Source organism: Elaeis guineensis, chromosome 6 (genome assembly GCF_000442705.2).
Source record: "Elaeis guineensis isolate ETL-2024a chromosome 6, EG11, whole genome shotgun sequence".
Taxonomy (NCBI): domain Eukaryota; kingdom Viridiplantae; phylum Streptophyta; class Magnoliopsida; order Arecales; family Arecaceae; genus Elaeis; species Elaeis guineensis.
Genome location: NC_025998.2, coordinates 19,713,153 through 19,728,832, shown reverse-complemented (window position 1 = coordinate 19,728,832; position 15,680 = coordinate 19,713,153). Strand labels below are relative to the sequence as shown.

The window sequence follows — 15,680 nt, the reverse complement described above, 5'->3', positions numbered from 1 at the left end:
GTGACGGTGAGGTGATGAAGTTCTCTAAGGAAGATGGGCAGTAAGGGATAGGTTTGGCATGCTGGAGGAGAGATCACCCAAGGGATCATTGCGAGGTGGGGCTGAAGAAGCAAGTATTCAGTCTTCGGATGTGGGAAGGCTGGAGAAGTAGTTGGGATACATTCAGCAGTTAAATCGATCAAAAACTTTGGGAGTGATTGAAGAAAGCAGGGTTTGATTCCAAAGTATCACTGCTGGTTCAGAGGATGGTGAGTTTGTCTTGGGTATTTCAGAGAGATCCGCAGAGTGCGGAAGGTCCAAAACAGCAACAGTGATGATGGAGGTCCAGCTAGGTAGCTGATCTTGGATCAGATTTTGTCTTCTGTAGGGGCACTAGGAAGAGTTGCGATTCAGGTGGAGCACTAGCTAGAGATGCCTCCAGATATGGAGGATGGTTGGGCACAGGTTTAGAGCCAAGAGGTGCAGGGATAGGTGTCTGATTCTAGCACCAGTGACGGTGACGCATTGCATAAATTTATACGGGATTATGGGTACTATGGATCAAGGCTCTAGAGAGATCCTGTCAGACGAGTTTGTTTGCAGCAAGAGAGGATCCGAATATCTATGAGGAGGCTGTGGCAAGCCTCGGATGAGATAGGGGGGTCTGAGCCCAGGATAGGATTTGAGCTGCAGTTCTTCCAGATGATGCTGAAGCAACGATTGGTGCAGGAGCAGAAGAGAATAAAGTGCTATAGTGGAATTTTCTAAGTTCATTCACTGAAAGTGAAGAGTTGGATGAGCTCTTGTGGTTTTGGAGGAGCCCGTGAGCTGTGGTGTATTCAAGACGGCTTCAGAGGGATCCGCAGATGTGGAAGGTCCGAAAGGGCAGCGACGGTGATCGAAGTGGAGCGACAGGCCTAGTAGGGCACCGTTGGGTGGTTGGCCTCGGATGACTCGGGTACAGAGTCGACTTCTGTGGTATTAGATGGATTTTGGATTTAGGTGAAGCACCAGACAGAGATGGCTTCACAGGTGGGAGGGTTTTGACATGAGTTTAGGTAGCGAGGTGCAAGGGAGGACCGATATCCCAGCACTAGTGCCAGTTTTGCACAGTTCCAGATGGAGTGGAGTGTGCAGAGCGAGAGGCAAGGTTCTGAGAAGACTGTGTCAGGGTATGCAGCGAGTGCCTGTATAAGAACAATGTGGTTTCTTTAGGAAATTCTAAGACAAGTGATGTAGCTGCCAAGCAAAAGGAAGTTTATAGTTTTCAAGGTGGTGCAAGAAGCAAGCCAAGGTCTTCAGTGGTGGCGGTGGTCATCCCAAAGATCTCCAAGGGAGCTCAGCAACTGAAAAGGGTTGGAGGTGGCAAGGTTTGCACAAAAGGCTATCGGGGATGCATCGATAGCAGGATTGTGCAGGGGGACGTTATCAAGTGTGTTAAGGCTTGGGCGCACCAAGATAGAGATTGTAGGAGTTGTGTGGTGCTCCCAAGCCTTGGGAAGCCATAAAAGGAGCTATGGACTTGGCTCCGGGATGCTAGAACCAGTTTGGGTCCTAGGGCTAGAACAGATTCAGTCCTAGGGTGAAGATTCTGCTTCTACCAGCAGAGAAGTCGAGTCGGATTGCTGTGGATTCGACTCGATTCAGGCGAGTCGACTAGACGAGTCGCCTCGAGCTGAGACCTCAGCTCGAGGGGATCAGATAGAGAGCAGTATTTCGAGGCTTCTGGCACGGCACGCTAGTGGCACATAGTCGAGTCGACTCAGGGTTCGGTTAAGTCGACTCGGGACTAGGCGAGTCGACTCGAGCCCAGGATGAGTCAACTCGAGTTGCGAGAACAGAACTGCATAGATTTTCTGTTTAGGTCTAGGATCTAGTTTGATCCTAGGAGTCTTAAGACCTGGTTGGAGAGGTCTTAAGGTGACTAACTGAGGGTTTAGAATAGGATTAAGTTCAAAAGATGAGAGCATGGCAAGACTTGAGCTTGGGTGAGTGCTTTCATGTATGGGTTAGCTTAGAAAATTTTTTGGTTCAGATTTTGGTCCATATACATGGTATATATACTTGTATATTGTAAACCCTAAAGTAAGGAATCAAAGAAGAGTTTTTTCTCTTGAAAACCCTAGCCGTCTTTCTCTCCTCCTCTCTCACAGGTTTGCATGCAGCCCTTAGGGCATCACACATGCCTCCTTCCCTAGAAGGGGGGCATGCGGTATTAAGGATCAAGCCCGGATTTATGGCCTGATGGTTACTGTCCTTGAGAATGATCCATCGCGGATTTTCCTCAGGTCCACACAAGTAAAGGCGGTCCTTCAACAGTTGGTATCAGATTCAAGGTGATACTAGGATACTGCTGGTCTCTAACAGGAGAGGAGGGAGAAAGATGGACAATTATTTCTAATGTTTGAAGATCTTACTATGATTGTGAGGATCGATGCATGCATGTGTTTAGTTTCAAAATGACTATGCATTGGATAGATCTTAGGTACTTATACAGAGCTAAAAAATTTAAATAATATTTTTCAACTAATTTTATTAGTGAGGGCCAAGGTTGTAACGGTGACAACCTCAGAATCAAATTTGATTTTTGTAGTAATTATATGATCATTATTTTTTAAAATTTTGTTAGAATTATGGAGATTATTTGAAAATTGATAATTATTAGTGATTTTTTCTAACAAAATTTAGTCAATAATAAAGTCATAAGATAGCGCCATCTGTTACAAGAGGATTGGCACTTTATACTGTCACCATCCCATGCACGCGCTTATCTAGTCTAACATACCAATCCCTTTCCAGCGCATGGTATGCCAAATATCAAAGGCTTTTTCTTGCTATCAGAATTGAGGTTTCTTGCAAAACTATTTTTATATGTATTAGAGAGAGAGAGAGAGAGAAGACTGGGATATTGGCATTGGTCTAATGAAAAAGACCCGAAACGACTTCAAAGAGGGCGCGGCGAAGAATTTTAGAAGTGTAGAATTCCAGCAAGCCAAGACACTCAATACAAACTGTTCACGGTTCACATGCTGACTTCCACCATACATTAAGAGAAGGCGACGCTCAACGCACATTCTGTTTTCAACGGTTGGAAGGCAACAAGTTGAAGCAACCCCTCCTGATTGGTGCTGCTCTGACCTCCTCCCATTTGTCATTCTTCTCGCTTCTCCTCTCTTATCAAGACCTGAAACAATGACACCAACCGCAGCTCCACGAACACATGCTTCCTCTAGCTATTTACATTGAGAGAAGGCGACGCTCAACGCACATTCTGTTTTCAACGGTTGGAAGGCAACAAGTTGAAGCAACCCCTCCTGATTGGTGCTGCTCTGACCTCCTCCCATTTGTCATTCTTCTCGCTTCTCCTCTCTTATCAAGACCTGAAACAATGACACCAACCGCAGCTCCACGAACACATGCTTCCTCTAGCTATTTACATTGAGAGAGATGTACATGTGTAATTCATGTACTGCAATTTCTGCTATTTTTAAGGATAAAAAGCATGTGTGCTAAAAAAAGTGGTGGTTTCTGAGGAAAAATTTACCCTTTGTAGCAGGATAACAGCATGGAACACTGTAAGATGCCGTACCTAGATTAGTTTGAGTTGCTTAAGTCTGAATGCAGTCAATCGATATGTTTATTAATTAGACCTAATTAAGACATAAGACCATATCCACACCATCATGCTTGGGACCGAGAAACTGCTTAGTTCTTTGCAATCTGTGATTGATCAAAGACACTTTTACCAAATAAACTGTATAATGTTTTTGGAGCTCATCAATAATTATTCCATCCTTCAACTCCAACAATCCTGGATTTTGAGCCTCTCACCAAACACAAAGCAAGCCATCATTGCGAGAGGGAAACACACAAAGATAATGATGTTGATATAGGCGGAGATGCAATATTTTTTTTGTTGCCAAAATAATAGGATTAATTGGGCTATCTTAGCCCCTCAGAATCTTGAAGAAGCATTGCATATTTGGCAAATTCTTTGTGCTCCGCAAGCAGTGTAGAAAATTCGAGGTGGAGCGTATCGTCTTGTCCGATTGATCACATAGTCATCATTTTTCAATACATATTTAATGTTTGCAGATCGACTTTTTCATTTAAAAATTTTATATGACAAAAATACCCTCATTCTTTAGTAAAATTATGACATCCTATGTCCATATTGTGACATCTTGCATCTAAAAAGTCATAATTTTTATCTACGGAATGTCATAATATAATACAGGACGTCATAATATGCACAGGATATCATAATTTTTTCAAAAAATAGAAGTATTTTCATCATTCAAAATTTTTAAACGAAAAAGTAAAGCTGCAGGCATTAAATGCACATTGAAAAGTGGTTAGACAAAAATGCCTCTTCCATATTATGATATTCTGGGCCATATTATGACATCCTGGATCATAATATGACATAGGATATCATAATTTTTTTCAAAAGACAGGTATTTTTGTTATACAAAATTTTTAAATGAAAAAATCGACCGACGAGCATTAAATACGCATTGAAAAGTGGTTGGACAAAAATATCCCTTCATATTATGATATCCTGAGCCATATTATAATATCATGGGTCATAATATGCCACAAGATATCATAATTTTTTTCAAAGAACAGAGTATTTTCATCATACAAAATTTTTAAACAAAAAAATCGATCTGTAGGCATTAAATATGTATTAGAAAATGATTACTACGTGGACCAATCAAACAAGACAGTGTGCTCTACGTTGAATTTTCTACACTGCCCGTGGTGCACAAAGAATTTCTCTTGCATATTTATTAGAAAAAGATTCACTCTAGCGGGATGTGGATAAAAAGTTTCAAGACGCAACTGGCTGAATAACACCTACCTACATATCAAGATATAAGTTTAGAAAGTTTAATAGGGTAATGCATTCGAGGCTTTATATAATCACATAGAGAGTGAACCTCTTTTTTTTTGTTTGTCCTAAAAAAAGAAAAGAAAAGCTGTAAGTAGTCCACAGATTAGGTCATGATTTCCATCAGCAAGAGAATCTTTAAGAATAATCCTTACTTTGATGCTAATGGGTGTGGCTAGCGCAACACAAGGACAACCTCCTCCTTGTCTTGTTTCTGGGGAAAGACTAATCAATGTTCTTATCATTTCATAATTATGATCAATTCCGATCACTTAGACAACACATGATTTAGCTATGCCCATAGATTTCATTTCACAGTTTCAGTCTCTTCAGTTACCATTTAATTCACATGAAGAACATGGAAAGATGTAAAATCCAACCATACAACTTGCAAGTAACTGCACTGGAAAGATGGTGACAAGAAGAAACTGGCAGAGATCGCTCGAGTATGAACAAAACTTAAAAGTAGCTTCAGGTCATGTTCTGTTACTTGTGGTTTGCTGCTTTACATATCTGTCTTTATATGTTCAAAATTTTCTCATATTGAGCACCAAAACCCTCAGTTTACCAACCATTTATTACACTACAAACAGATTGATTCCATCGCAACCATTCTTTGCAATACAGATAACAATCCTTCATGTAATCTTGTTTCAATCATACGTAAAAGAATTTACCCTAGCCAGAATAACACACTTACTCCAAAGTACTCCATCCTGCAAGCCAGCCCAGAACTCGTTTGATCCTGGAAATGAGAAAGCATATTTTTATCCCTTGAAACTTGATATAACTTTTCAAGTCCGAGTATGGAAGTGATTTAATTTTCATCTACAAGCATGTAATTGAGAGATGTCTTCTTTACAATATTGAGCCCAAGCCTTTATAGTAGTTATTCTTGATCTGCAAGTGAACTTTTTTTTTTTTCCCCGAAATGGGTCGCTAATCATTTCTCAGGTCAAACTGGCTATAATAGTTTTCATTATTTAAATGAGAGTAATTCAGTGGTCATACAGAAGTTTTTTCTCTCTTTAGCCTGCCATTTAGCCATGTATTCGGTATGATTGAACCATTATAATTTACCTTTCAAACAGATTCAAATCCTATGATTTTGAATGACATACTTATAAGAACAATGAAAAATGAAGTCTGCACAAAAGAGGAAGAGGATAAGTCAATCATGAACACCAAGGCAGCAATCTCAAACAGCCTGCAATGCCAACATTGGGGACCCATCAATGCCACCTTGCAGCTCAAAACCAATGGTTGCACTGGCTTTGCAAGGAGACGCACAGATAATACCATCATCTATGGCCCTAAGAAGGCGCACTCTGTTTCAGGTTTCCTCGAAACCCATTTCGGCTCTCCTTCAGGCTTTGCCCCATCGATAGCCCATCTTCATCTCCTGGAGAAAGGAAGCAGAGATAGAGAGAGAGAGAGAGAGAAGGAGGATAAGTCTACTTTTCAGCATCTGCAACAAACACGGAGAGTACATGATGGCTATAATCTCCAAGGCATGCGGATCCACTTAGAAAGGCTTCATGCCTAAGAGAAGCATTGACTAATGATTAAAAAAGTAGTTAGCAAAGAAGCCAGCTTAAGGCTTTGAAAGATGGATAGATAAGAGTAGTAGATAATACAATCTGGAAAATGCTCCATCTCCCCTAAAACTTTCTCACACTTGTTTGTCAAGGATGAAGTTGATATTTTCACCCTGACGAATCACCGACCTGCCATCTTTGGCACCAAAAAGGGGATTTACAGCAGTTTCGGGGAGATCAACAGGTAAAACATAGCAGCAACCATACACATAAGTTATCTATACCGTGATCTGACTCTCCAACATTTGCCATTGATGATCACTCCTTACCAACAAAGACTTGCTTCCTCAAAGTGACAACTGGCCCAGGTTGGCAAAGCCACAAAGTGTTGATCCCAGTGGCCTAGATTCAAATCTCACCCTCGCCAGGTTTCAGCGGGGCTTCTGCCAATCATTATTCTCAAAAATAAAAAAGAACAAAAAAAAAAACTTTCTACAAGTTTGAAATTTAATTCGAATAACAAATCATCTAGTCTCCAGACAAACATTACTAAAGCTGCATCATGTAATCAATACTCATTAGCATCATTGCAGCAAATGAGAGAGAAATATGTATCACAAACTATAATTAACATAGATCTCTCAATTATGACTGTAAAAACACACCCAAAATGCACATTCTAGTCAATAAACATAACATAATAAGGTTAACTTGGTTCTTTGAAAAGAAGAAAAATGGAGCCATGCATATAGCATAAAACAACAAGAAACTGTAAAACTACACAAGCAAAAGTCCACTAGCACATCAAGCTATCAAAACCTCCGAGAGCAAAAAATTTGATCTAGCACCAGCATCAGCATCAGCATCCAACGTACCAAGATTCCACATCTTCAACTAGTTCGATGCAGTGAATAGAGATTAGGCATTAGAACATCAATACGTTGGAAGAACCCCACCAGAAAACTCGACCTCCTATGAAACATGGTATACAACCATAAGCATCAGCTTACATAGGACTTAAATGTTCATAGAAATGTAAACATGTTGAATGCATTCTCAAGCACAATGTTGTCCGATGTTCATTGTTACACTACATGCAGGTTGATTTTGCACTTTGACACAATGAAATTGACATTTTGATGCATTCCGTATGAGCCAACAGAAACATTGATTCCAAGTGTTTAGTATGCAATGCCGAAGAACAAAGGCAGAAGGAGCTTTCCTGCATAGGGTATTATGCACCAAGTGCATTAACAACTAATCCTTTTGTCCAACCTAGCATGCTCCCCTGATGACATGGGTAAGTTAATAGAGTAAGACCTGACACATAGAATGTTAAAAAATGAAGGTGAATCCTATCTATGAAATTGTGTAAATGAGAACTCCTATACTAATATTGCAACCATAGTTTTAAATCTCAACCAAAGCTCCAAAGCCACAAAACCAGTACTTTACAATTCGGTTTAAAATTAACTCAACCAGCCTATAGGACCACACCTGAGCACACATGCATAAGGAAAACTCATTTTTATCACAAATATGATTTTTGGAGGTTTTGAGAGAGTTGGAGGCCTTTGAGTTTATTGTTGCAAGAAATTCAAGAGACTTTGTATTTCAAGTTTAAGATATTTTGTGGCAGATGTTCCGGAGAATGAGGAAAAATTTTTGAAGTAGATTGGGTTTAAATAATAAATTTGTAAATTTTGAATATGAAGTAGTGAAAAATGAACTTGAGTTCCTGAACATAGTATCCAGCTTCAAAGCCCATGAAGGTATGCATACGTCTGAATCACTATTCTATAGTTTATACAGAATCATCATCGAGTATTGCATAGACACAGATATGAGAATTGGATTTAAACATGTTTCCAAATGCCTGACAAACAAGAGGAAGAATAGGGGTTATCACATATGTAGAAAAAATAATTGTAATTAATGCATACAGTAGAAAACATAATATTAAAAGATATTTTGTTAAGATCTTCCAACATGCAAGTTTCTCATCTTAAATTTCCACTGACCTTAAAGATTTTAGAAAAATGGCATTTTTCAAAGTTGTTTACTTATTTTAATGCTGCATTATGGACCAATCTCTTAAAAGAATAAAAGCTCACTTTTAACATTAGCATAGTGGGTCGAGAACATCTTTGGAGTCCAACTCCAAATTTTAGAAGGTACAATTAAAAAAAACCTGAAAAGCATCCAGTATAACTATACTCTAAAATGATGCCTCTTATATAACCTTTTTCTTCATTTTTTAGGACTTTAAGATTTATCTTTTCCATCTGAATGGTGGTTTCAAAACTCTGCAACCTAAATCAAAACTGCCCAAACTACTGAAATCGCCAGAAGAAAAGCTCAATTGAGCTGGCTGAAGATAAAACTGAAACCAAGAGGTTTCTGAACTTGTGCAAAACATGCAACCCTCACATGGTTTACGTCCAATAAGTCATATATCTTGCTACTTGGCGTGGACTTGACACATAACTCGAGAAAATGGAGTAGATGCTCTTCATCTGCATGGCTGTGCAACATAGTCAAACATCCACAGGGTTTTTCACTTTCCTTTTCTGGGACAAAAAATTGTGGATACATGAATTTTATGAAAGCACATTTGTGACACTGAAAATAGGTCATTTAATAATGAAGACAGGTAAATTTACCCTTATAAATCCCAAATGAAAAAACAGACTGGTATTAATATTTCCAATATTTCTAAACTTAAGATTGATATTATAAACAAGCCATCCCTCCACATGATTACATCAAATTAAATCAGTCCTAATGAGAGTTTTAGAAAAAAATTTAGGGGAACAATGGACAACGCAGTTTGAATTATCATCTTCAAAGTGAAATTCAGCTGAATTAGTAATAGATCAAAACATATGATATATAATTCAGAATTATTTCCAAAAAAACAAAAGGGGTTCCAAGAAATGATTATAAATAGTAAATAACTTCATGTGATTAATTCTCCCTTGATACACGAGGTATGCACCATTTTAGTTTGGCACTGAACCAGCAGATAGCATATGAAATCATGACTCCTAAAAACATGCTACTCCATAACTGTGATTGCTGGGTAACATTCAAATCTTGCTGCATCTAAAATTCACAGAGTGGGCAAGTAACATTCAAGCTGAGTCAACGTATTTTATATTTTAAGAATTTGAAAAGTTGAATAAGCTGAAAATTGATGCTACATTCTTACCATGTGCACCAGCTTTTCACTAGCCTTCAGAAAAGACAATGAAAGGAAGAAAATAAAAGAGAATAGTAGAAAAGATCATGGTAGTCTACCAACATAACAGATGTATCTGAGTAAAAGGAGATACCTGAGCAGGGGGTAGAGATGAAACCCAGTCTGATGCATGCGTTGGAAGAAGACCCAATGTATTCAGCTTTCACATATGAAAGACAACCATAAGATCAAGAATGAAGTATAAATTGAATGAAGTGTGTCAGTTTTAGAATTAGCCCAACTTACCTTCCATACACCCAAGGCCAGACCAACCAAGTTAAGGGCAATGAATAGCAACTTGGGTGCCAGAATATCCACCCTTGAATCTTTGTAAGGTTCAAAAACTGCAATAAGAAATTGCAAAGGCATGCAAGGCTTAAGACATTATACATCTTCACTCACAAGAAAAAGGGAAAAAGATGCATCTTAACCAATGATGTCAAATAGGATAATACTACTGCACAAAGGAGAGAATAAATAGCACTATAAGGTGCTTAATTTTTCAGTTAAAATGAAGCCATCGGCAGGAAAGAATATTATAGTCTTTCCAAGAGCATTTAATGCCAGGCATATTACCATTTCATAGAAAAACAATATAAGTCCTCACTTCAGCTAGGATGCTGCATTCCAATTTTGGGATGTGAGTATGAACATGAATAGCCAGGTGTGTAAACAGTGCAGTTTGCGTAATTCACATATAAACATGCAAGGAAACCAACACTGAGTTCTTGCAAAGAAAAAGAAAAGAAAAAAAAAATGCATGTAATTTTAGACGAAGTACACAAAAAAATGGAATGACATGCTGGTAAAATATATTTAAAGACACATTCTTGTCATGATGGTTTAAAGCTCTGACAGTAGTGAACAATTGACATCACACATCATGCTCGATACATAAGAGAAAAGTTCGGAAATGAGAAGAGGAGAGGTAGTTAAGAAGAAGATATGAGAAAGAGGGCAAAAAGGGAAATATATAAAAGAGAAAATCATTTAGATTTCTCCATGAAGATTTTGTGGCCCACAATCTGCAGCCATATCTCTTGTACTAACAGTATGGCAGCTGGCCCGAATACTACAATAGAAAGAAGAGGTGAAGAAAGCAAGTCTGATGGAACATCTAAACAAATGGATTCCCACAATAACAAAAAATCTCACAAAATATCTATTTAAGAGAGCCAAAAAAAAAAAAAGAAGATGAAACAAAGCCCTTGTTCTAGATGGTGGATTCCTTATTCCCAAGATCCATGGAACTAGTGCCGGAACCCTTGCCAGCTAGCCGATGATAAGAGTCGATACGGGTTTGTACTAGATCAGACCAGCGCGAACTGACATAGAAGCGAAGAAATGAACCAGGGAGGAGAAAAAGAGAGAGAGGGGAGGGGGAGGGAGGGGGATGGAGAAGAGAGAGGAAGGGAGAGGGTGACCGGAGAAGATGCTGGCAGTGGCCATAGGCAGACCGTGGGCACACTTAAAGGGCTGCCAAGGCCTCTGCTACCTTCACCAAATCATTGCCGAGAGAGAGAGGGGGGGAGGAAAAGAAAAGGAGGGAGAAAAAGTCGGCGGAGAGGTTGTCAGAGCACCTCCAGTTGGCCGCCATGGTCGTCAAACGGTGAATTTATGGCCCGTAGCTCTGCAGACGTGAAATAGGAATGATCGCCCTTGTTTTTATGAAATTTTATAGAAAAGCCTGACCACGGTGAAGCCATCATCGTTTTAAAAAAAAAATGATGAATAGGGATAGTCGCCCCTATTCCACGGCCGTGGCTCCACTTGTGCTTTTTCCATCGTCCGATGGCCACGATGGTCATCCGACACCCTCTCCGCCGACTGGCTGCCTATGGTATGCTCACATCTCCTCTCTCTCTCTATCTCTCTCAATTAAACATCCTATTGGGCACAGCAGAGGCCTTGCTGCCCTCCGGTGGCCTCAGCGGACCACCACCGGCCCTCCAATAGTGTCGCCCCCTCTTTTCCTCCCCTCCTCTCTATCTCTCTTCCTCTCTTTTGCTCTCTTTCCTTTTCCCTCGTCCTGTGTTCCGGTTTGGAGAGTCAAACCATCCTAATTTGCAGCCAGTATGACTGTCTAGAACCGTTCGGTTCAGGATGGTTCAGTAAACCATGCTTATTCCTGTTCTCTTTAAAATTCATGTAAAGACATCTGACTCCAAACAGAGGCTATTGTTGACGCCAAATGAAGCAAGCCTCATTTTAATGTTTTTTAGGACAGTAAATTCCAAAATAGATCCAAATCTGGCCTACTTGAATTCCCTTGTAGAAACTGCAGTAGTGTCAGGTCATTATCATATATTCAACATATCATTTTGTTATATGGTCATTTTCTGCATTGTTTAAAGCTGTATTCAATTGTGCATCTTTTTTGACTAATGTGCTTCCCATTGTATAGTTATAAATATTATGTTAAGAACTTGCTCCAGGATTTTGGTGAAATGAACTGCATTCTTCTTAGTTACAAGGTGTTTTTATTTGTACATTCGTGATAAGTTGACTGCTTATAACTATTTAATTGAAGTCTTATTTTATCACAATTGTTTTACCTGTATTTTGATTTGACAGTATCTTATCTTTACCATTCTAAATACAGAGTCCTGGTTAAGAAAACATAATTAAATACATCTGCCTCCTTGACATCAAGTACAAGAAGTTGTTTCTGTCCCTCAGCACTTCAGCATGTGCAAAACCACACAGCTGAACTTATAATACCATTTCCTTATCTGTAGAAATTATTAGTTCAAATAATTCTTTGAATTATCCTAACCTTACTGATTTTTCTCCCCCTATGCTTCACAGATATTTCAACGAGAACATGCATCGTACTTTTGAAAATCTAAGTAAATTATGCTTTTAACTGATTTATCAATATATGTCATGGATTATCCACAATTTAATCAATAATTTTTGACACTATCTTACAAGTCAGATTCGTTGCAATTTCCATGTATAAATGGTTTAATTTGAAACTTTTTCATATCTTAGAACACGTCATTTTCCTCCAGCTTAAAGCAAATATGCACATAAGAATACCACTGCTCTTTGGGTAATAAATGAATATTAGTATTGATGATTGGTTCACATTTACTCCAAAAAGTCAATTCCCACATTGAGAACAAGTCTAACAGACCTCCAATAGTCAAAGCCTCTTATCAATGGAATTGACATTTGGGATTGTGTAGAGCATGACTATTTAGCTCATCATCTGTGCCACAACCATGAATGCATATTCCTCTTTCAAACATCAGCTTTCCCCTCTTTGTTTGATCTCATCCATGCCTATGGGATCACAAAGGGTTGTCCTTTCATCACAGAAGTTTTATAACCAACAAAGTATGTCTCAGTACTTACCAAATGATCTATCAGGTAACAATTTAACATTGATTTCACAGTCAAAACACATTTGAAGAAAAAAATCTTGAAAAACTAATAACTGTGGCAGAGCACAAGATATATACAGATGAGGTCAACTCAGTACTGAAATAAAAAATTTACCACCAATGCTTGCATAATTAAAGAAAAAGAAAACTTAACTAGTGTAACATACCCTTTCCGACACCTTGAAGGGCGCTTATTGGCTGCCAAAGAGCAGAGAATGTTATGCCAATACTGAACAAGTGGACTGTGCTTCCAGCCATCCACATCATGAAGCCCATCATAAACAAGTTCTTCAACGGTGCTTGAGCCACTTCCCAAGCTTTCTTCTCACAGCAAAATGATGGAGAAATAGATTAATATGATGCATATAGATATCAATAGTGGAGCCCAAGGGTATCATGGCATTAGTGCAATAATAATGCAAACTAGAACATGAAAAGCAATCTGATTGCACAATGAAAATATTAAAAAAAAAAAAAATCAAAGATTTGAGCACATGTTGTGTTCTTCCATGTTGATAATTGCATCCTCTGCTGAAAAAGAAAATTAGAAATTTCGTCTTGATAGTGAATGGGTATAGAGCTGCGTCAATGTCGGGTTCAATCAGACTAGCAGCTACCACCCAGTATTGACCCAACATTGGGTGCCAGTGTTTACTCAGAATAAATCAATACAAACTGATCCCTGAGACTATTTTTTTTCCTTTGCTTTTTGAGTTTTGCATATTCTTTTCATGGCCTCCTAGTTTTGTTTTATTTCATTTTATTCTATTTTTAACTTCCATATGCTTCAGTTTTTTTTATTTACACACTTCAATAGAATGTTCTATATATTCCAGTTTATGTTGGCTGGATTATATTTGCATTTTTATTTTTTGTCTTATTATCTACTTAGCATTTTATATTTTTCTTTCTTCTTTCTTTTTCTTTTTTTCTTTTTTTCCTTTTTGGTTTGTGTTTGTGTGTTGAGTTGGAGGATAGTTGCATAACTAGCACCCACACCAAACATCAATCTAACAGTTGATTAAACTAGAACAAAAATATTTATCTATTTATTCTAACATTTTATTTATTTATTTTTGGAAGGAGGGACTTTGCACCTATACTAAACGTCATTTTAATGACTGCAATTTATGACCACAGTTCGGAATTGGATCGCATTCAAATACAAAAAAATATCATAAAAACCAAAATAAATAAGGGTAATTTTATCCAAAACACGTGAAAATTTAATCCGAACATAAGGCACCCATCAGTCGAATTGACTGGTGTTGCAATCAATTATTTATCCAATGACAGAAAATGGCTACGATACGCAATATAAAGCATCATAAATGGTAAATTTAAAACCAATTCCCAAAAAGGAAAAAGAACAAACGTTTCGAAAACAAATTGCATGGGAAAAAGAAAAACGAAGAAAAACCCTAACCAAAATCCTAACTGCCATCAAGAAAGAGAAACCCATCGATCCCGAAATTACACTAATGCAACAAAAAATCCTATTCACGCACCTGCGACTTCCACGCCGCCTCCGCGTCCTTCTTCTGCCTTCCCCCATTAGCGTCGTCCTGCACGTAGAACAGGAAAGCTCCAATTCTTCATAAAAATCGCTACAAAAAAAAAAATAGAAGAACCAAGGAGGGGTGAAGGGGTTGAATCGTACGAGATCTTGAATAGATCGATTGAAACCGATAGGATCTGGAACGCCTGAGTAAGAAGAAGAAGAAGTATTCTCGGCGAATTCCACCGCCCATTTTCGAGCCAAGCCCTTGCCCTTCTCCATGCCTTCTTGCCAGAGCCGCGAAAGACGGAACGGAGACTCCTCTCCACTACATGGCAGTGGAAGTCAAAGAATCTCTGGACTGGGCTACCCCAGTCAAACCACGTAATTCCATCGATCAATATTTAGATCCAACTGGATCAGTTCGAGTTCGGGCTCGTATGTTTAAGATTCAGCTGGGAGGATGGATTGACCACGTTCGTGTTTGATGTTACCATGTTGAGACCTTTATTGTATTGATATATTTTAAAATTTTATTTATTAATTTAATACATATTTCAATTTATTTATCAAAATAATATAAAATAAAAAAATATTATTTAGACTGATATTTTTTACGGATAAAATGTCATTCCAAATGACGTTTATTTGATCCAATCATTCACCCTACGTAGAACCCTAAAAATAAAATTGCATGAAAGCATCATTATGAATGCATTTTTAAAAACGCCATTCAAAATAGCATTTATACGTTATATATCTCTCTTTCTTCTTATGCCGCCTCCTTCTTCTTCTCCGACGATGTCAATCCCTTCCGATAAGCCGCCACACCCTCCTCCTCCCAGTCTCTTCCCCTCTCCTCCCTCCCCCCACCCCTCTTCCTTCTCTCTCCCCCTCCCCCTCTTCCTCCCCCAGCCCCCTTGCTGGTCATCTCTTCTCTCTCCCTTTGTCCGATCGGCCAGCCGCCCGACGCTCCCTCCTCTCCCTGTTCGACTACACCCTCTTGTGCTTATCACTAATACTGCTTAAGACATATATGCAGTAATTTCAACACTCACTTTAAAAATTACAGCTCAAAAGAGCAGTATGGCAAGCAGGGAGCACTCATTAAGTTCGCAAGCTCGACTTTATTATGGGTAGA

General features: G+C 38.7%; 1 protein-coding gene across 2 annotated transcripts; it reads right to left on the bottom strand.

Annotated features, from left to right (window-relative positions):
• Positions 1 to 7,023: 7,023 nt before the first annotated feature.
• LOC105034146 (uncharacterized) lies at positions 7,024 to 14,931 on the bottom strand. 2 transcript variants are annotated; one of them, XM_010909193.4, is made up of 6 exons: positions 14,702 to 14,931; positions 14,550 to 14,606; positions 13,209 to 13,362; positions 9,899 to 9,996; positions 9,747 to 9,812; positions 7,024 to 7,383 (listed from the first exon to the last, which is right to left on the bottom strand). In XM_010909193.4, exons 1-6 carry the CDS (start codon positions 14,819 to 14,821, stop codon positions 7,345 to 7,347), a joined length of 534 nt encoding a protein of 177 aa, XP_010907495.1. In that variant the 5' UTR covers positions 14,822 to 14,931; the 3' UTR covers positions 7,024 to 7,344. The 2 variants fall into 2 exon arrangements, with proteins under 2 accessions (XP_010907495.1, XP_073115426.1); XM_073259325.1 differs by lacking the exon at positions 7,024 to 7,383 and adding an exon at positions 7,486 to 7,699.
• Between the last annotated feature and the right edge of the window lie 749 nt (positions 14,932 to 15,680).